This window comes from Struthio camelus, chromosome 15 (assembly GCF_040807025.1).
Source record: "Struthio camelus isolate bStrCam1 chromosome 15, bStrCam1.hap1, whole genome shotgun sequence".
Lineage (NCBI taxonomy): Eukaryota > Metazoa > Chordata > Aves > Struthioniformes > Struthionidae > Struthio > Struthio camelus.
Window position 1 is genome coordinate 2,273,666 of NC_090956.1, and position 20,819 is coordinate 2,294,484.

Genomic DNA, 20,819 nt, shown 5'->3' on the forward strand with positions numbered 1-20,819 from the left:
AAGTACAAAGCTCTGGGCTAGGAGCCCATCAAAGGGGACTTTAGTAAGTAATTAGTTTAAAAAAGGGAGGGAGCGCGCCTATGGGGCAGGGCGTGCGGCTCGGCTTGGCCTCCAGCAAGCGGTGTGAGAAACCTCCGCTGCGTCTGGAGAAGACAGCGGAGGAGGCGGAAGGGGCTCTTCTGCTCTGTGGGGCCCTGCCGCCCCTCCTGGCACGCCGGCGGTCGCGGCAGCAGCGCGGGCTCCCTGGGAGCCTCGACACCAGGGTTCCTCCGAGCTCAAGCGAGACGTCAAGGCTCTGCAGGAAACGGCCTGTCCGGTCCAACATCTCTGCCCTGCAAGGGGCCCGCAGCCTCCTCCTGCGTTGGCTCTTGTAACGGCTTTGCTTCTCTCACTTCGTCCCTAATCCTGCCTGATGGTCAGGTATCGATAACGTTTCCGAGCGACTTACAGATGCTCTAAACGCTCCTGGGAGGAGAAGAGCAGAGCGGAGCAGGCGCCTCCCCGCGCTGCTGGGCTTCGGGACCGCCGGCAGGAGGGCTTTGCCTTCCAAGCGCTGCCTCTTGCAGTGGCAGCGCCCAGGGACCCCTCCACTCGCCTTCGCGTGGCTGGGACCGGCTCCAGGAAGGGACTGGCGCCCTCAAGGGCAGTTCTGGAGGCCGGAGCAGCTGTCCGTCCGGGTCACTTAACAGATCCCCGCGTCGGATGTAACCCCGTCCGAGCCGCCGCTGAACCGCTCTGGGCCGTGCTCGGGCTGCGGCTCGCTCGGCCGAGCGGGGACGCGCGCTCGCCTCCCGATCGCGCCTCTCCTCCACCTGCTGCCCCGCTCCGCGCCGTTCCCCTTCCCGTCCGTGGGATGGTTGGAGCCAGAGGATCAAGGAAGCTGTTAGGGCGCTGATTAGTCGTATTGTCAGGGTGGGAGCGCTGCCCGCTTCAGGCGCCTCCTTCTCCCGAGGGCTTTGCTTGGCTCCCAGTTAAGCCTCGTTTTTGCCATCGCCACTTCGATTCGTTTATCAGCGGTTTCATTCGTTTCCCTTGCGCTTGCTGGGCTGTAAAGGCAGCGCGAGGGGGCAGCGAGAGGCCGTGGGGCGCGCCGCGGCAGCCCTGCCGAATGGCCGTGCGCGGAAAATGCTGCGATTTCCGAATGTTTAAAGGCCAGAAGGTCCGGGATAGAAAGAGACCTGCTGGGAGAGGCGTGCCGAACCGGAGCAAAAGGTTACCTGAGCGCGTGCCAGGGCCGCGAGGCTCCGACGGGCCGTTACGGGGGCCCTGGCGGCCGGTTCGGCATGCACAGGGTCAGCCTGGCCTCTCCCGGGGCCGCCAGGAGGGTCCCCCGTGCCGCGGCACCGCGAGGCCCCCGCGGCGACGGGCCCGTCCCTTCCCTCCTTGCAGCCCCGAGGACGCGGCAGCGCGGAGCCCATCAGCCCGGGCGGCGAAGGCGTCGAACTCGACCGCATCTCGCCCGTCGAGCCAGGACAGAGCCGGCTGCGCTGAAACGCAGCCTGCTCCCTTTGCTCTCCTCGCGCAGCCTCCAGCGGCTGTGGGCGCCCGCCGTCCCGCCGGCGTGGCCGGGCGCTGGAGGCCGCTGCCAGCCCGCGCGGGGGTTTCGGCAGACGGGCTGAGTTTGCGCGTTACTTGCAGGCTGGAGAGGCCAGTTCTCGGTCTGCTCCTGCGCGGCACCGGCCTGAGCCTGACGGCGGAGGAAGAGGGTGGCTCCCCTGCTGCATCCCCGAGCGGGCAGCGTGGGAGGCAGGAGGACAGCCTGAAAGCTGGGCGTCAGCGCAGTTGGGTGCGCTTACCCCTATGGGAGCCAGTCCCGCCTGGAAATCCGTAGCGTAGAACGGCTCGTGCGCGGTCGTGTGAGAAGCAGCCGGCTGTTGTGCACGTCTACCCTGGTGCCCGGCTGATGGCCTTCGTCAAAAAAGTAACTGCAGCTTCGATTTCCGACCGTCGCGTGAGATGAGGCTGATGGAAGTCTAGGACCCCACCGTCACCTTGCGTTTGCAGGATTTGTGGAGTGCTTTAAACCTGAACGGCTGGGACCGTTGAGTCGGGAGCGTGGTGAAAATCCAGCAGGGTTACTGGGGTTTTACTTTACTTTGGTGGAGAACACAATGGGCGCTTTTGGGTTTTGGAGGCTTCGAGGGCATTTGGTGTCCCCGAGCCTGGCCCTCGCCGGGGGGGCCAGTGCTGCTCTGCACTCAGGGACAGGCTCTGCGCTCCCTGGTGTCCCTCCTGAGGGTGCCAGCCTTGGTGGCAATTTGCCATGACAGTGGGGACGACTTTGGCAATGCAGGTAGTCAAGCAGCTTGAGTCGGCGCAGGTCTTGAGCCCCAGGCAGCTGTCGGGGGGCAGTGGCTACCTGAGCATTGCTGCTGTTACTTGCTTTGTCTCCAGGAAGCCCCAAAGTAGGCAGTGAATACAAGTAGGAGAAAGCACCGTCTCCCCTGACCTCCCCTGGCATCAGCCCAGTTACAGCCTCGCACGGTTCACCCTCGTCGCCCGGCCACGAGGCTGCCCGCGAGCCGCTTGCAGACGAATCCAGGTGTCCCGCAGCGTTAGTGAGACAAGGCCGTAGCCCCACGCTTCGCTTGGGAAGTGACAGGGCGTGAGACCACGTTCCTTCTTGTCCCTGCTCAGGAAGGCCAGGTCTTGTGATTAAAATGCACGGATGCTTTGCAGGAGGCCAGCCTGTTTCCATCCACTTCACCAGCATTAAAGAAGCGTCAAGCCCCAGCCAGGGTCCTGCTGCAAACCGGGCGGCGTGGCGAGGGGAGTCCTTGCCTTGGGACAGACCCTGGCCTGGGGCCACGGAGGGTGGGGAGAGGCTACAAAAGGGTGAGCTGAAACTCAGAGGTAGCGGCCACAGCCCTGGCCTGGGGGAGAGGCGCGAGCTGGGCAGAGGCTGGCTTTGAGGGAGGGTTTTGAAGCAGAGGAGGTGACGGATGGGGTTTGACAAGGCGGCGTCCCCAGGCGGCAGCGTCGGTGCGGCGGGGAGGGAAGGTGATGAGGCTGTCGGGGAGCAGCTGGGCATTTCTGGCTTGGTGTCAGGGACTGAGTCCCTCCTTGGCGCCAGTCACCGCAGCTTGTCGGAGCAGCCAGCCCCGAGCCCTGACCGCTGTCCTTTTATGTCCCCAGGAGCCTGATGCCACGAACGTTGGAGGGGCAGATCACCATGGAGAAGACCCCCAGCTACTTTGTGACCAAGGAGGCGCCCAGGCGGATTTACAACATGTCCCGGGACACGAAGCTGATCGTGGTGGTGAGGAACCCCGTCACCAGGGCCATCTCGGACTACACGCAGACACTCTCCAAAAACCCCACCATCCCCAGCTTCCAGGCCCTGGCCTTCAAAAACATCAGCACGGGACTGATCGACACGACCTGGAGCGCGGTGAGGATCGGGATCTACGCCAAGCACCTGGACAACTGGCTGCAATACTTCCCCCTGTCCAAATTCCTCTTCGTCAGCGGGGAGAGACTCGTGAGCGACCCGGCCGGGGAGATGGGCCGAGTCCAAGACTTTCTGGGTCTCAAGAGGGTGGTGACGGACAAACATTTCTATTTCAACGAGACCAAGGGTTTCCCCTGCCTGAAGAAGCCGGAAGGCAGCAGCAGGCCCCGTTGCCTGGGGAAATCCAAAGGACGGCCTCACCCGAAAATCGACTTGCAGGTGGTCCAGCGCCTGCAGGAGTTCTACAGACCCTTCAACATGAAGTTTTACCAGATGACAGGGCAGGACTTTGGGTGGGACTGAGGCGGTCCGGGCCGCCCAGGGCCGCCCTTCGGACAAACTCCTCCCTTCGTTCTAATTTATATCGGAGCTCTTCGGGCGAGAAACGGACCCTTACGGAGTAGAGAGAAATATTTAAGAAATAAAAACCCAGATGTCCCCTCTGCCCCCAATTCCCCAACCAGAGTAAATATTCTTCCATATAAACCTCGCTAATCTATATTAACCGTGAGCGTTTGGGGCGGGTGGGTGTGTGGCTGCGTGGTGACGACGGCTCCGAGATTCACAATAAAAGCTTTGGAAAGGAGCGGGCCTCTCGGTCGTGCCTCGCCGCGCTGCCGGGCTCCCGCGCGCGGGGCCGACCCCTCGGGGGGCCCGGTCCGGCTGCGAAAACCAGCGACGGGTCGGCGCCGCAGATCCGCTCCCCTGGGGTTTGGGTGGCTTCTGCCAGCTGAAGTTTTGGCCCCTTCCAGCAAAGGAGGGGAAAAAAAAGTGACTTATATTTACGCAAGAGCATGTGGGCCCCTGGGCTGCTTTCAGGGGAGTCAGTGACCGCTGTCGAGCCCAGATTGTTAATTTTATATATATATATATATATATATATTTGTGACATTCATTGCAGACTGCTCTTTGTTTTTGCCCTTGTTGTTGGCCGTGTCGGGCCGGTCTCTGCGTTCCCTCTCCGTTTCTTTTCTGCCTTTCGTATGTAAAGAGCAAACTTGCCAAAAGGGCCGCGCAGGTGGCTGTGGGGAGCTCCGTCTTCCCTGTGCCCAGGGACTACGTCTCACCAGGTTTCGTACTGTGGTTAGGAGGGTTTATGAGAGTGTTTTCAAAGCCAAAAGGCTAAACTTGGCACCGAAGCCATTTCTTGGTGTGCTCAGACGTGGCGAGGCAGTTGCATCGGTTCTGCCAAGCCTGCAGCACCCCAGGGTGCAGCCCTCCTCCGCTAATGCAACCCGTGTGCCAAGGGGAAAAAGAAAAGATAAGCCGGGGCGTTGGGCTGGTCGCAGCGACGGCAGGACCACAGCCCCGTCCAGCCCGGATCCCACCCCGAGGCTTTCTGGTGTCCAGCAGCATCACGTCACGCACCGAGCGGGTGCCTGAGCATCGCTGGCCCTGCAGCACCCGGAGCCCGACTCCGGCCAGACGCCGGTGCTCATCGAGCGCGTGGGCACGCGAGCCCGGCTTGTTTTCGGAGCGGCGTCTCGCTCCCGTGCTCTCTGCTCGTTTTGCAGCTTGTTCTCAGCCTCGTCGGCTGATCTTTTCTTTTTTTAATTGAGTCGACTTTCCATCCTGCGCATGGGCATGGACGGGCTGCCGCCGCGCTGCGAGTCCGGCCGGACGCGCGCCCCAAGCACGGTGTGTTTTTACAGACTGAAAATAATCGGAAAGAATTTCCCCGTTAAGAAAAACAATTAACAGCAGTCGTTGTGAATAAATGCCAGGGCTGGGGTTAGGCGGAGGGAGCTGCACCTCGCACGCCTGCCCACGCTCGTGCAGTAACCCGGCGGCTAAAGGGGGACGTTTCTAGCCCTGAGGATGAAAATCCCCGCTTCCCCCGAATTTACCCGGGAAGGCACAGCAAACAACCCCCAAACTCCGACCTTTTAGTTCAATAATCTCAGTAGATTTTCAAACCTGCAGCCATAAAGGGCCAGCATGGGAGGCTGCAGAAATTAGTTTAAACTGAATTAACTACTTTTCCTTAATTAAAGATGGAGAAAACATTTAATTAACCTTCGATATCTTATTAGTGACTTGTATTTGTCCCTTTAATGAGCTAATTATGTGTTTTCAAGGGCCCTCAGGCCCTGCGTTGTTTGCAAATACGCTCTGGCTCCCCAGAGTTACTGCCCGGTGCCGCCTCCGTACCGAGCGCCGACCGTCCTGCCCGGCGCCGGCTCGCGGCCCGTTCCTCCCTGCCGGGGCGAAGGAAGTCGTTTTGGGAGGCAGCGAGCGGGGCGCGCATCCCGGCGGCGGTGCCCGCGCGCGAGCCTGAGCCTCCGCGGAGACCCCCGGGTGCGGGCAGGAGCTGGGGGCTTTCAAGGCTGCTGCCTGATGGAGACACCAGGACACTGGAGAAGAACAGTGACCAGCGCTGAAAGCTGCACGGGTTTCCGCTTGTGCAGCCGGCGGGCATGACCGCAGTGACGCCTCCACTGGAGCGGGACCCTGCGGGCAGCCCAGCGCGGGGCTCGGCGCAGCCGTGGGGCCGAGCGACGACGAGGAGGAGGAGGAGGAGGAGGAGAGGGTCCCCCAAGCTGGCCGGTGTCCCGTCCTGTCCCGGCGCCCCGGCCGAGGGCCCCGCTCCCCGCCGCGGGCTGCTCTCGCCCGCTCGCGGAGCAGCCGCAGCCCCGGCCGCGGCGGAGGGTGCTGGGCGCCGGCGGGGATCCCGCCCGGACGAGGAGCCCCGGGGCTGGAAGTGCCCCGTCCGCCGCCCCGCTGCGGGTTGGATGTCGGAGCCGCTGGAGCCCCTTGTCAGCCTGGCTGGCCGCTCCACATGATGGACTGCGCTCTGCTTGTTTAGGTTTTGTTTCCAGCCACGACATTCGACCAAATTATTCTCCGCGAAGGGCTTTAAAGTTTCCCAAGTGCCTGTGAAAGCCTGGAAACGCTGATAGTGATCCTATTTCTCAGCTGAGTGGCTGCATTCAGCCCAGGCCATATTGATATGCAAAACGTTAAGGGTCCCGGTCTAAAGATGGTTTCTGTCTGCCTTGTGAAAGGGAGCCATACTTTTTTAAAGCCCAGGCCTTTCTCAAGCCGCACAATACCATATAGACTATGCCATTTAAAGCATCTGAAGCGACCCAAAATGTATTGAAAGCTTGCTTTGCAGACTCATTAAGACTACTCAATAGGTTCTGGCAAATACCGTGCCAGGGCTGACCGCGCGGATTAAGACTTTTGAAGTGTTACACAAACGCCCTGCTTAAACTAATTGCTGCCCCACGGCTCACGAGGTCAAGTATTTGTATTCATTGCCTCCGAGAGGAGCCACTTGTGGGTCTGCCCAGGTGAAGTCTGCACTTCATGAGCTCAAGACAATAAAAGCAGCTCCGGAGCGGAAGGGGGACGGTAGGTGGGACGAAACCGCCCGGCCGTCGCCCCGAGCAGCGACGCGGGCGCCGTGCCCCGTGGCGGGCTTTGGGGTTAGGGCTCTTGCTCTCGAGGGCTGGTTTCCCTCGCTGGTGCCTTTTAGCCATCAGCGGCATTTGACGCCCGCTGCTAAAAACCAAGATTCACAAGTCCGCCTCGGGCGGCTGGCGCAGAAGCCTTTGCCAGGGCGGCGCGGCTCCGCTCCCGGCGGCCAGCGGGTCCCGTCCCCGGCAGGACGGGGACCCCCTCGCGCGCTAACCTAACGCGTCCCTCGTGCCTAGCGAGAGGGGACACGGCCTCGGTCACGGCTGCCACGCGGGCTTAAGTGAGAAAGCAAATTTAAGGAAGATTAGCGGGGACGGGGCGCGCGACACGCAGCCCCTCCGTGCGGAGACGGCCGGGCCAGCAACCCCTGGGGAAAGCGCTGCCCTGCCGCCTGCGTGCCGCGGAGCATCGCTGGGGTGGCGCGGGGAGGGGAGACGGCTCCTCTCCCGGGCACCCGCGTCCGGTCCGTTCCCCCCCGCCTCCGGCGCCCGCCCCGCTCGCCCACCCGCGGCCGCTGGCGTTTGCTGCCCGCGGCGTTTCCTCGGAGCCCCGCAGCTGGGGCTGACGCCGCCGGGGCACCTGCGGGCTATAAAGCCGGGGAGGGCGCAGGATGCGGCCCAGCTGCGCGGTGGTGCAGAGGGCTGCGGCGGGTTTGGGTGCCCGCCGGTTGCGAGGGCCGAGCTGGAGGGGCCCCGGTGGCAGCCCTGCCGGGTGGAGCCCGGGGCCAATGCTGCACCCTCGGGTGCTCCCATCGGAGCTGCTCGGGGTGCTGAGGTGCTGCCACGCTCGGTGCAGCCCCCGAAATGCAGGTGAGCCCCGGCCAGCCCTCTCTCCCTCACCTGCCCAGCCGGCGCCCCGGGGCGCCCCGGCTCCCGCCGCCGCTCCTTGCTCGGTGTCGTGTTTCTCCGAGGGAGCGAGCAGGTTTGGGGCTGCTTGCAGGAAGGAGGTGCCACGGGGGTGGCGAGGCAGCGTGGCGCAGCCCCCCGGGGCTGGGGCGATGCCGCTGGGTGCAGCGGCGCTCGGGCACCAGCTGCGGGTGCTCGTGCATCTCAATTTCCGGTGTTTTTGGGGGGGGTGTGATGGGGGTTTGGAGGCTACTGGTGCTTAAGCACTAGTGAAAGTGCAGCGGAGCGGCAGAGGGCTGCAAACGCACGGTGGGGCGGCCGTGCCTCGGTTGCGCCTTCCCGTGAAACGAGCTGCAGCCCGGAGGCGGCCTCAGCCGCGAGCGGGAGGACGCTGCCAGGGCACCCGTGGGCCCGCGGCGCAGCCGGACGCGGCCTCCCCGGCGCCGGGCATGGCACGACGGCGGCACGGTCTCTCCTCGGAGCATCCCGCCTCGCGCGGAGCCTCCCGGGCACCGTGAGCAACGGCCGGGCCTGCCGGCTCCGCTGGCTGATGCTCTGGTTTAAATCCCGACATAATCTCCATGCATGGAGTAAACTCAGGCCATCTTCCACAATCGACGGGGACATGCCCGCACCCGGGGAGAGGTGGCCCTAAGGGCAGCCCCGTGCCCCTCGCTGGCCTCCAAGCCACGTAACCCGCGATCTGGGCTGCACGCGGGGGCCTGAACGCCGTCAGGCAGCGCCAGCACCGGGGAGCAAGGCGAGCAAAGCGGAGCGGAGGGAAAGCGCGGCCCTAAGCGCTCGTCCTCGGGTTGCCCGTCACGAATTTCGGCCAAAGCCGGCCCGTTGCCGCAGAGCCGTCGCGTGGGCTGAGCGCTTCCCCTCGGTTAATGCACGAGCATCGGGCTTTTTTCTCTGATTGGAAACAGCAATGCCTCGCCTAGCAGAATTTCCCAATTTATATCAATTGAAAAAAATAAATGGATGCCTTTCTGGCGAGGATGCCTTTCTGGTCCCTCGGCCCCAGCGAGACCCGGGACCCCTCGCTGCCTGCGGCCGGGGGGTCCGGAGAGCCCGGGCGGCAGGGAAAGGAGGGGGGTTTCTGTAGCGTTTGGGACCGAATAACCCCGCAGGTGACAACGTGAGACCCCCGCGAGGTGCTGGAGGGGCTCATTGAAGCCCGGTTGCCCGCAGGTGATGGTGGCCAGCAAGGCGTGCTCCAGCCCCGCGCGGGGAGGAAGCCGGGACCCCGCGAGCCGGCTGCTGGGGCCGGGCAGGCTGCCCGCGGCCGCCGCTGCCTCCCACCGGGCTTCAGAGCCAGCGGGGAGAGAATTTGTCACCCGTTCCCTTTGCTGCAAGAGCAAACTCCCGCCCGCGCGGGCTCCCAGCTGGCGAGGAGCCCCCAGGACGCTGCTGCCAGCGGGAGGAAAGTGCGAGGGCTGGAGGGCAGCGGGAGAGCGGCAGGGAACCTGGGAAAGGCTTCTGGTGGGGATGGGAAAGGGGCTTGTGCAACCAGCAGCCTTTAATTAAGGGTCTTTAAAGCCCGTTCCCAGCTGGTTGACATCGCTTTGCCATATTGGAGCGGTTTAGGAGCAATGCTCTCCTGGAGCGGTTCCCTTCCGGCGACGGTCCCCAGCCGTCCCCTGCAGCACGCCCCCCCGCCGGCGGCAGCTGCCTCGGAGCGCAGCCCTGTCCGCCCGCAGAGGTTTCTGCTCCGAATTTGCTCCTGCGTGGTGGGAGGAAAGCATTTAGAGGGGGACCCTTTCCGCTGGGATTTGCATGTACCCCCGGGCTCGCATTTATTAGCGTAGTGCACGGGAGGGAAGCGCCCCATGCGTCACCGCCAGCGCTACAGGTAACGCAGGAGCTGGCTTTAGCAGAGCCGCCGGTTCGCTCCTTGGCTGGGCGAGGATGAGCGCTATCGCGTGGAGTTGTCTGTGTTTAGAAAAAAAAAAATCAGTGTTATGCGTTTCCCTTGCAGCCCTAGCCCTTGCTCCAAGAACCGGTGAAAACCGACAGTCATCCCCAATCTGGCGTCCTCCCCTCGTCCCCATTCCCAAGGTTTCTGCTCACCAGCCGCGTCTGCGGAGGGGAAGCGATCCAACCCCCCCGCTCCGCCGAGGGCGCTTTGCTCAGAGCAACGAAATTCCCCGCTTTCTGGCAAAAGCAGCTCTCAATGGTGCTGTGATCAAAGCCGGGGCTGAGTGACGGCGCCGCTGAATGCCACCGTCCTCCTCCTCCTCCCGAGCCGGCCCCGGCCCCGCTCACAACAGCTTTCCCAGCTTGAAACTCTCCCGTCTGTCAACTCGGATGACATGGTCAGTGCCGGGGCTCCCTTCGCTTCCACTGCGCGCTTTTATCTTTGGAAAAATCACAATAAAAGCTAAAAATGAAACTTTAATACTGCAAATGCTACAGAGGGCTGGAAAAAAGGGGTGGGAGAGAGGGGCTCCCGAGCGGGGCGAGGAGGCGGCGGAGCCGGCAGCTCCCGGGCACAGTGCGAGGGCTCCCGCTCAGCGGGTGGGAGAAGAGGCAACAAAACCTGCGTTTCCCGTCTCCGTGCCGCCCTGCAGGCGGGATGCTTTTCGGGGGCAGGCTGGGCTGCAAAGCCGCTTCGGGGGCTGAGCGGCAGCGAGCGTTGACGCGGGGCCGGCCGCGGGAGACGTAACCGCGGCCCGAAGCGCTGCCCACGGCGAGCGCCTATGAGCAGTGGGATAGACTGCAAGCCCGGAGAGGCTTTGCAATAATTTCCACGTTTCGTAATCCTTCTCCGGAGGGGAAGAGAGGCAAGCCTGGAATAACCCCGCGCACAAGCAGCCATTGAAACCTTCTTCGCTCCGAGCGCTGGTTGCTTCCTGCATTGAACAAGACAATTTTGGCTCTTGGCGCACAAAAGCAAGTCGGGATTAAAGCGCTTGTTTGCGGGAGCTGTCAGCCAAAGCGCAAACGTCTGTTGCTAGATCTAAGCCCGAGCTCGGCAAGGAGCTCTCACGCCGACGGCAGGCCGAGGCGAAGCGGCTCGTCCCGGGCTCAGGGGGTGCAAGGGCACCGCCAGCAGCGGTGACGGGGGCCTGCGCCTTCAGCCCTGGGCATAAACCCGGGGGGGTTTTGCAGCGGGGGGGTGTTGCGGGTGCCCGGGGCTCGCGGATGGGGAGGGGGCAGGTGCCCCGGCTGGGGCAGGGGAGGCAGCGCGTGCGCCCGCCGCCGTCTCTCTCCGTGGCTGTAGGGCGGGCGAGGGCGTTTGGGGGGACCTTGGGAAGGCAAAGGGGGACAGCGGGCAGGCGCGGGACGAGCTCCGCCGGCCGGACAGACGGCTCCAGCAAGAGCTGGGCGTGAATTTGAGCCTACGAGCGTGGCTCCTCGCTGGCCCAAATCAAGCTCGTCCGGGCCAGCGCAGCTGCGCGACCGAGGCCGGGTCGGGCTGCAGGTCGGGTGCCACCGCTGCTTCGCTTGCGGAGCTCCTGTCCCGGAGGCTGGCGTCTCTTCACCTTCGAGCTAAGCGGCACGAGTCGCAGTATGCCGACGTTAAAGCTCTCCTGCGCAGCGCTTGGCTCTCCCTGTTCCCGTTGCTTGCTGCAGGGCAGGGAGGGCTTCCAGCGAAATATTCGGGACAGCCGAGAGACACAGTTCTGCCTACACAGCATTATGCAGATTCCCCTGTTGATTTTCACGCTGGAGAAAAAAAAAAAAATGCAAGAATTCACAGGCAGTGAATAAATTCCACAGACATTAAATATGCTAATGGAGCAACAACGTCTACCCGAGGCGGCCACGTCCCGCCTTCCTCTTCGCCCCCGGTGTGGTCAAACCAACGGAAAAGTTCCTTGCGGAGGGCTTTTATTTCCCCAGTGCCTGCCGGCTGGCGTGTCCCGGGGCGCGGGTGGCCGCGCGGGGCCGCCCCGCGTCCCCTGGGATGTCCCCCGGCGCGTTTCGGGAGCGAGCCGCTGGCAAACCCCTTCCCTCGCAGCCCTGCCTGCGGACGTGCTTCAATGGGCGCCGGGCGCACGGGCAGCCTTCGGCTCTGTCCCCTGCTCACCCAAATGAATGGCGCTTGCTGGGGTTATTTACTGCTCTGATCAATAAATACTATAGGCAGCTGGCTGTATTTCACGAACGCAACGCTGCACATGTGCCTGCGACTGTATTTCAAGAGCGTAAATAATACTGGGGCATCAGCAGAAATTAAAAGCAAACAGATATAACTTAGAACAATTTACACCCAGAGTTTAACACGGAGGGGAAGGAAGGAAACAGCGGCTTCGAGACATGCTCCGCGGCCATGGTCCTCATATTTGAGCCATTCTGCTGCTTTTTCCCCCCGGACGGCAGGTCGCTGCCCAGCCGGGTCCGGGAGGGAGCAGGAACCTGGAGCCAGCACCCTGCTTCTGTCCTGCCTCTAACCCGGGCAATTTCGGCTCTTTCCCACCGGAAAGGGAAGGCCGCCTGCTCTCCCCGAGCTGCCTTGAAGGCCGGGTGAAAGGCTGCACACGGGGACGAGTCGCCGAGGCCAGCGCAGCCCCGGCCGCTGGGTGCGACTGGGCCGGGGCCTCCGTCCCGGCTCCCGGCAGCGCGGCGCGGGAACCGTCCCGCGGCTCCAGCGCGTCGCCCCTTCCCTCCCGCTCTCCGCCGGCTGCGGTGCACCAGCGTTTATTTTGTTAGAGGGCAGATAAGGCGGCAGCATGTGCTGCAGTCGCTAGGCTGTTTGTTTTCCTTTAAAATGTAAGATAGATCTAATTGTGTGAAAATGCAGTATGATAAACAGGCCGGTTATTGAGTGCAACCCCCAAGCGCGGGCAGCGAGCGCTCGATTCCCCCGGCCCTCTGCTAGCGTTTAACCGTTTCCCTTGCATCGGGGCCGCAGAAGTTGGCCGTAAATCAGCGGAGGGAGAAGCGCATTTGCTCCCCGGCTTTGAAGAGGCGTCAGATCTCTGAACAGAGGCTTCTTGCTGGGTGATCCTCCGCGGCTGGTTCCCATTTCCTCGCAGGAGGTGGGTCTGGAGCCCATTTTATGCGTTCGGGAAGGCTCGCTGGGGGAAGCTGGGGGGGGGGGGGGGCGAATGACTTTTTGCTCCGCTGACAAAAAGAGTCTTGACACCACGAGAGCTGCGTGCCGTTAAAATCCCACTGACACAATTATTTACTAGGAAGGCACATATTGATCTGGCAGTAACAGCAGCATGCTTCGGAAAGGCCAAGGGTGCGGGGATGCAAAGGCTCCCTAGCCGTAACCTGGGTTCGCTGCTGCTGGGCCTGACCCCGGCTGGGTTAAGCCCAGGCTGCGTCAGGCGTCACGGTGGTCTTTGCCCCCCTAGCATCACCCCGGCATTGCTGGCTCCGCTGCAGGCGCCGACCCCAAGAGGAGAGCGGCCGGGCAGCAGCCGCGGGTTGCGACGAGCCCGTCGGACAGCCGTGCGCCGAAGCCCGGCTCCCATCGACTGCTGCCAATCGTTCCCGGCAGGCACGTTGCATCAGCACGCTTTTCTGCCTCTTTGGAGCCCTTTGCAAAATGTCAGCCCCTGCAAGGCTCGTAGCTGGTAATTACGTGCACCGGCCCCCGTGGAAGATGGGGATGATGGAGGATGGACAGAGCACGGGATGCGTGCAGGCGCCGGCACGTGCGGCTGCTGCTGCTCTCTGCCGGGCGTCCCCGCAGTGCTGGGCACCTTGGGCGAGGGTCCCTGTGGGACCAGGCACCTCAGGCAAGGGTCCCTGCAATGCCCACTACTTCGGGCAAGGGTCCCCGCAGGCCCGGGCACCTCGGGTGAGGGTCACTGCAATGCCAGATGCCTCGAATGAGGGTCCCTGCAGGACCAGGCACCTCGGGTGAGGGTCACTGCAATGCCAGATGCCTCGGGTGAGGGTCGCTGTAATGCTGCATGCCTCGAATGAGGGTCCCTGCAGGACCAGGCACTTCGGGTGAGGGTCCTGCAATGCCAGATGCCTTGGGTGAGGGTCCCTGCAATGCCGGATGCTTCGGACGAGGGTGCCTCTAAGACGGGGTGCCTCAGACGAGGGTGCCTGCAAGACCGGGCACCTCGGGTGAGGTTCCCTGCGATGCCGGCTGCCTCGGGCGAGGGTCCGTCTGGCTGGCGCAGCAGAAGCGGGGCCTGGCGGAGGGTCTCTGCCGCGGCGGGGGAGCGTGCTGCGATGGGCGGGCTGCCGGCTGCAGCGGGAGCCCTCTGGGCGCGCAGGCCCTTGGGCTGCAGCGGCTCCCAGGCAGATGTGCATGAACAGCACCTGCTTTTCGTGCCCCTGCTTTTGCACGCGTGTGCCCCCCTCCCGGGGAGGTGGGCATGGCGGTGTGGCTTTGCTGTCGCTGGGGGCTGGCGCGGGCTGGCATCGCCCCACGTGAGCCTGGGAGGGTGCCAGGAAAGGGCAGCACCAGCGACGCGAAGGCTTGCTTCTTCCCTCGCAGGTTTTATAGAAAAAGGAGCTACACAGGTGAGAAGTTTATGGGGGCAAGTTCAAGTTAGGGTCTATGAGGAGGGAGTTTTCCCGTTCAGCTCCGCTCAATTTTAACTCTCTTGGAACAAGGGTTTAACGCACGACCGGCTGCGTGGTGGGACAACGTGCCGGTCTCATACCCCTGGGAAGCCTCTCCTGCGCGTGCATTAACCGGAAAGGGCCGTCGGAGGGACGCGTCCCTGCCACCGGCTCCAGCTGCACAGGGGGCCGAGATGTGCCCGCGGGCGCTGCAGCCGCTCCCTGCCGCGGCCCGGGGCGGCTCTGCAGCGCGGGAAGGTTTTTCACTCCGCTTCCTGCCAGGGAGCTACTGACAGCGCTAAGCACGGGGCAGCGATGTTTTCGCCCCCGGGTGCAGCCCCCAGCCGGGGACCGGCCTTGGGACTTGCCAGGCCACCGAGGAGCTGGGTGCTAAGGACTGACACCATCTGGACATGTGGGGGGGGGCACCTTCCCCTTGTGAAGGGCTCGGGTGAAAGGCAGCACCTCCTTTTCTGAGGGACTGAGCGCTGTTTTCTGCTTCCGCCTTGCCGCTGTGGGTGAGCGGCTCATGCAGGTCGCAGCCCGTAGGCACCGGGGTCTGGGGATGCTGCAGGGCTGCCACCGTCTGCATTAACCCTTCCTGGAGGAAAGCATGTCCCAGTGACTCTCCAGCCCGGCTGAGGCCTGAGTTATTGTCCAAGCACCTACATTCATAGGAATTTGCTGGCAGGGTGGAGGAGAGAGACTCAAAGTAGCACCTTGGAGTGAAAAAGCATAGCATGGGCTCAGCCTCCAGGGCACATTCGTGCATCCACCTGGGAGAGGACTGTTATGAGTGTCCCGACCATCGGAGTTGCTTCAGTCGCTACCGAGAGCTTCTTCGTGACCAGGGAGTGCAAACAGGAGGCAATCCCCGCCGGAGCCCGGCTCCCATCCCCGGGCCCCTTCGGCCCGGGAGGACGCTGCCGGCAGGGGCCCACCGCACCAAGCTCCGCCACCGCAACGCCGGGCCCTCCAGGCAGCAATGGCAGGAAGAAACTCCCTGGAAGGATTTTAAGGAATTTATTTGGCAGGTTTTTAAAGGTAATTTTAACATGAAGGTTGAGCTTGGAACGTTTCTGCCTCACTGGGCCGTTTCCACGAGGAGCTGGCAGAAGGCAAGCTGCTGAGTGAGGAGTCAGCGCTGCCATATGGAGCTGTGCTCTGGCTGGTTGCTAAAGAGAAAAAATCATACAGGGCCAGGACTTGGCAGCCCTCCTCTGCAGAGACCACTTGCGTGAATAAGTGTTACTCATCGGCGTTGCTCAGTGCTACAGGATCTGGCCCCCGGTCACAAAGACGAACTGCATTTTGGCCTCGGTTCAGCAAAGCACTCACATATGTGCTTAGCGGGAAGCACATGAGTGGTCCTGGTGACTGCCCGGGAGAAGATTTGTGCTTAAACACACTTTGCTGGATCTGTGCTTTCATCCGACTTGCTTTTCGTGCCACTTTGCCAGGGGAGGCAGCCCCCGTGCCGGCGAAGCCTGCGCTTGCCGTCCCCGTCTCTTCGCATCACTGCCAGTCTTGCAGACCTCGGGAACGACGTGGCTGCTAATCCAGAGCCACCAGATAATTGCTTCAAACAACAGCGGCAGTTTGCTGATGCCCTGGCGTTCATGGACAGAGCTGCTGTGCGTCAGCATTGCCCAGCGTGAACTGCCCCCGCCACCTGCCTCGAAGTGGACCAAAAAGTCAGATTGCATATGGTGCATATTGGAATCGGATCCTTTAGTTTGGTAGAGAAAGGAGCCTTATGAGAGGGGGAGATGGAGATTTGCTGAAGAAGGGTGCAGTGGGGAGGCTGAAACGGGCCAGTGGTCCCGTACGTTATTTCCCAGTGGAGAAGAGCAGGGAAGAGGGAGGAGGGAATTCACTGAAGTGAAGGCCAGGCATTTAAAGATTTAAAGAAAAAAAATATTTTAGTCTGTATTATGCATAAGTAGTCAGCGGGAGTTTATAGCCACGAGGTCCTCCAGACTCCGAGCGTGGCAGATGAGCTGAACAAAGCGTTAGACGCAGGTAATGAAGTCATCCACATTTCCGTTAGATGGGAGATGCTTTTGAAGGGAATCAGAACTGCATGCTGAAAGTTATAAACCCATCGCTCGCATCCCAGCCTGGCTCTCTGCTCTGAAACCTTGGAATTATCCACCAGACACCGGATGCCAAGCTGGACGGGCTTTCATCTGCGCAGCGATGGCTGCTCCTTTGTTTCTGCACTCATCTTTAATCTAACTCAACCGGCTGCAGCGGAGTTACATCAGGGACACATTTGGCCTCTAGTATTTACACACGCAAGTGCCAATTTCCCCCTTCATTTCATAAACGGGGAGTTAAGTACATAGCAAGCCACGTGAATCGGGACAGCGATCATACAGGCAAACTCTAGAAAAGGAAGTAGTAATGTATAGCAAGACGAGAACAAATTTAAGGGAATAGAACAAACTCTTGTTAGCTATGAAGTGTGTTGCCAAGTCAATGAATCTGGATGTAGTTAGAGAGGTGTACGGTCTACAGAAAAAGTCTGTACTGCTTTATTCCAGGGGTATATATTTCAGGGACAAGTTGTTAGATTGACCTCTAGTGTTCATTTCCGTAAGGGACGATTTCTCAGGAAAGTCCTGTTTTGACCAGGTCTCCTCTCTGTTGCGTTCTGAACAGACTTTGGGGGGAGTTGTTTGTTTTTTTTTGTTACTGACATTGTAAAATGTCAGTACCAGTCTGAAGGAATTTTCTAAATAGCTGCCTGAAGGGCAGCCAGGCATACCGTGGAAATGGTGACACGCGATTACCTATAGGAAGGGGCTGGATGCGGTCCTGGCTCCCAGCGGCAGTGGGAGGCTTGCCACTGGCCAAGGGCTCAGCCAGCAGATCAGAGATATATTTATGCTGGAAAGTTTAGCTTGGACGGATCATTTGGATTTCACTGATGTTCTGTTCACTGAATTTTGTGGTGAGCAAAAAATCTTATTGACTCGAAGATTCCAGTTTTCCCTTACATCTGTCTTTGAGAATCATATCCTAAGTTTTCTTCCTCATGAACTGCTGGTGCATCATGAAAAGAGACTGAGTTTTAGACTTGGTTGGAACCTGAAGCAACAGATCAGCACAAGGCTGGGAGTGTTTTCCCCCACTTTTGTTGCTGAAAGACACTTTTCCAATATGTTCTAATTGGTATTGTTGAGTATCATGTTTCTCAAACTGAAATGCAGATATAATTTATTTGGTTTTGGTTTCATTGATTTGAATAGCTGAAAATGCTTGAATGGCAGCCAACTAATTCTAAATCTTTTTTTTCCTCCAAGGCATTCTTCCCCAGTGTTAGGGAGCTGTCGTTAAAACTATTTTTAATTGTTGTATTTTCTAATTCATGATGTTTTATTGGAAAATATTCATCATTCATTTGCTCATAGAGAGAAGTGGAAATTCTGGTCTTAGGGAAAGTGATGAAAATCCAAGTAATTTCACTGACCTCACTGAAATTATTTTGGAATTACATGGGGCAGAATTCAGTCTCTAAAGCCTGAAGGCTACAGCATGGCTTGGAGGCTCCAAAAAGAAGCACTACTCATGGCTGCAGATTCACACAAGCTAAACGGCAGGCTGACGTCTGCAAAATCGCAGGCAGCCAACGCCTCGTCTTCAGAAAAGCAAGGTAGGGTATCGGTCTGTGAATGAAGAGACAGGTAAAGTGAAGGTGTGTGTCAGCATTTTCAAACAGTGAATTTCTGTTCAGATATCTTATTTTGACTTGTTGCAATAGTAAAGACACTGAGAAGGATTAATTCTGGGTCGTGTTTATTTGCAAACAGTTTGCTAAAAATATATAGACTACTTAATGTTAACCACTATCTTAGATTTCAGTTATGCTGTTTGCATTTTTGTTAAACTCTGCAACAGGCACTTGATGTGAGCATATTGCAGTGTATGGGTTGGCACTGGTGGTTTGTTTTCCTCCTTGCTGTGTGCCTGCTTGCCTGCGTTACATGATATTTCTGCTCCGCTGTTGTGCTAATGTTGCAGAAGGGATTAGTTACTCTTGAAATAGTTCTGAACTGAACTTGCTGATGAACGGGCATCGAGGCCTGGCCATAGAGAACGAGGACACTAACTTCCCCAGCACAGACCATTGCAGAAATGGCACCAAAGCAGCCAGAATTAGCACAGGCTAATTAGCACTTAGGCTGAAATCAGCCACAGTCCATGTTCATGTTCACTTTAAATTAATTCCCATGTTGCTGCATCTTCCTGAGCTGCAGGAGGTTGTGGCACTGCTCAGAGCAAGGAAATCCCACTGAAACAGCACTGGGACGACCCCAGTGCAGTGGTCCGGGAGGGGAGACACAGGGCAAAGCGGGAGATGGACAACGGCTCCCTGCGGTGACTGGGAGAAGGTTTAGATTAAATATCCGTTAATGTACTGAGCACCTGTTCGCTGCATCAGCACCTGCCTCACTTCTGCTAAAAATGTCCATCATTACTCCATCAGCACTCCCAATTCCCATCCAGTTCAGGTATCAGCCAAAGCCACTGAACAGTGAATACCTTTAATAACTTGCTGCTTTTAATGCATTCAGTCAGGCCAATTACATAAAATTACAGGTCTGGCCTTCCCATTTTACAGATTCTTTTGGTCCTAAGAATGTATAAATATTAAATGAGTCCACCCAGTAAAAGCTGTGGGCAGCATAAAACTTACAGAGCAAACATTCTGATGTGCTCTGGCTTTGAAGATCCTTTTGAAGATAAGACTGTCTTCAATGTCCTTACTATTGTTGAATTCAGACTAGCTTCCCCTGCATGCAAACAATACTAATCATTACATAACAAATTGCTAAGTGAATTACGAAATGCTATTTGCACTCCTTGACCATACTGATGAGTGTAATTTAAATAAATCCATTCATGAAGGCCTAATTAGCAGGGACCATTCAATTTGCAGCTGTGGATGGGAAGTCTCTGCTAATCACAGATTGAATCCAGCAGAGTGCTAAGTGCTGCTGAAGTGCGCGAGAGTTAAAATCACTCAGACCTTTCTAGGGACCAAATACTAGAACAGGAAAATAGTGATTTTATACTATCGCCCTCCCAGAGGGGCTAGTGCTGGTGCTGGTGCTGGAGAAGGGAGCAGGCTGGAGGGGCCTGGGGCTCCTTGTTGCTCGTGTGCTACCTGGCCTTTGGGAAGCTGCTTCTGGTCTTTCTCTTGCCTCCGTTTTCCTAGCTGTCAAATGGACATAAAAATGCCAATTTCTTTTACGAACCACTTTGAGGTCAACTGATGAGAAAAGCTTATTGTTTTTGGAGTAACCCTTGTTTTTGCAGGCTCTCTTCAGTGTTTGTATTCATAACCTCTAACTTGGAGAAGCTGCTGATATTGTAAATTAGCTGGACACATTCAGGTTAGGGTCATTGTTTACTAGAAGCACCAGTAAGGATGTTATTTCTTTATAGTTGCCTATGGGGTCCCTGTTGTTGACTGTCCCCTGTGGTGCCAGGTGCTGTAGGAATTCACCAGCATCGTTGAGGGACAGGTTAAGTCGAACAAATTCTCCTCTCAATATCTGCAAGTTTGGAATTCAGCGTCTCATCACATCTCCCAGCAAAACGACTCCGTTCTCACATCTGCTGCCTTTGTGCCTCTGGCCGGATCGGCGCACCTCCATGCGATGTGATCCTTTCCTGCCATTCCTCCCATCGAGACGTGCCCGATAACATCTCCCTAGCAGGAGCTATCATGGGAAAGTAAAACGTGGCTTTTTTTCGAAATGTAGACATGCTGAAAATGGGAGCCGGGAGTGGGAAGTAAACCACAAGGCAAAACCACCCCATCATTAAGCGTCTATTCAGGCTGCAGTCGCGCCGGGATGGGGCACAACAGCACCCTTGTTCTAATGGCTTTGAAACTGCACAAAGCCCGTAGCCCTGGCCGGAAAATCGCCGGCCGCGTCGGGTTTCACCTGCCCCTGATGCCTGCGGGAGGAAAGGAGCTAAACCGGGACAAAACCTGAAGGAAGCCTGCGCTGGCCTGTGCTGGCCAGGAGTACAGGATCTTAGCTCAGTCCAGCAAAGCTCGATTTGTAACAGCGTTCGCATCCCACCAAAACCTCGCTGAGATGTTAGACAAAGCCGAGACCTGCAGGCCCCCGGGTTTTGATCTGCTTTCATCACTCTCTGCAGTGGTGGAGACCATGCAGATCTCGTTTTGGGGAGTTTCCTTTTTTACGGTGGCTACCCGTGCCTCTACGACTGTTCTCCAGCTAGCGTGCAAGCCCTCCTTCCCATTTGATTGGAAACCCATTAGCACGTTAATTATCTTCTGCTTGTTCATTAGCTTGATAGAATTAACACAACAGAATTAAACAGAGAAATGGCCCCATGCTTGTTCTATTTACTGGAGACTTCCAACCTAGGGAACAAAGTTAGAGCCACGGAGATACTGTATAAAAGGTGACCTAAAAAAATCCCCGGGCTGTCAGCTCTCTGGCATGCCATTTGTCATCAGCACAGTATAATTATCGGGGACTTTAGTGACCCAATAAATATGAGAGCACAGGTGGTATCCATTTTCAGCTGTTTAATTGAAGAAGTGAAAGATTCTGTAATACAGAGTCAAC

The 20,819-nt window shown here is 58.6% G+C and overlaps 1 protein-coding gene across 1 annotated transcript in view; it reads left to right on the plus strand.

Moving 5' to 3' along the window:
* Positions 1–3,905, plus strand: part of HS3ST6 (heparan sulfate-glucosamine 3-sulfotransferase 6) — a 55,353-nt gene extending 51,448 nt beyond the window's left edge. Inside the window, exon 2 of the mRNA XM_068908369.1 lies at positions 3,136–3,905. Coding sequence (XP_068764470.1) covers positions 3,136–3,754 — 619 coding nt within the window. The 3' untranslated portion in view covers positions 3,755–3,905. The remainder of the gene's footprint in view (positions 1–3,135) is intronic.
* Positions 3,906–20,819: the final 16,914 nt, after the last annotated feature.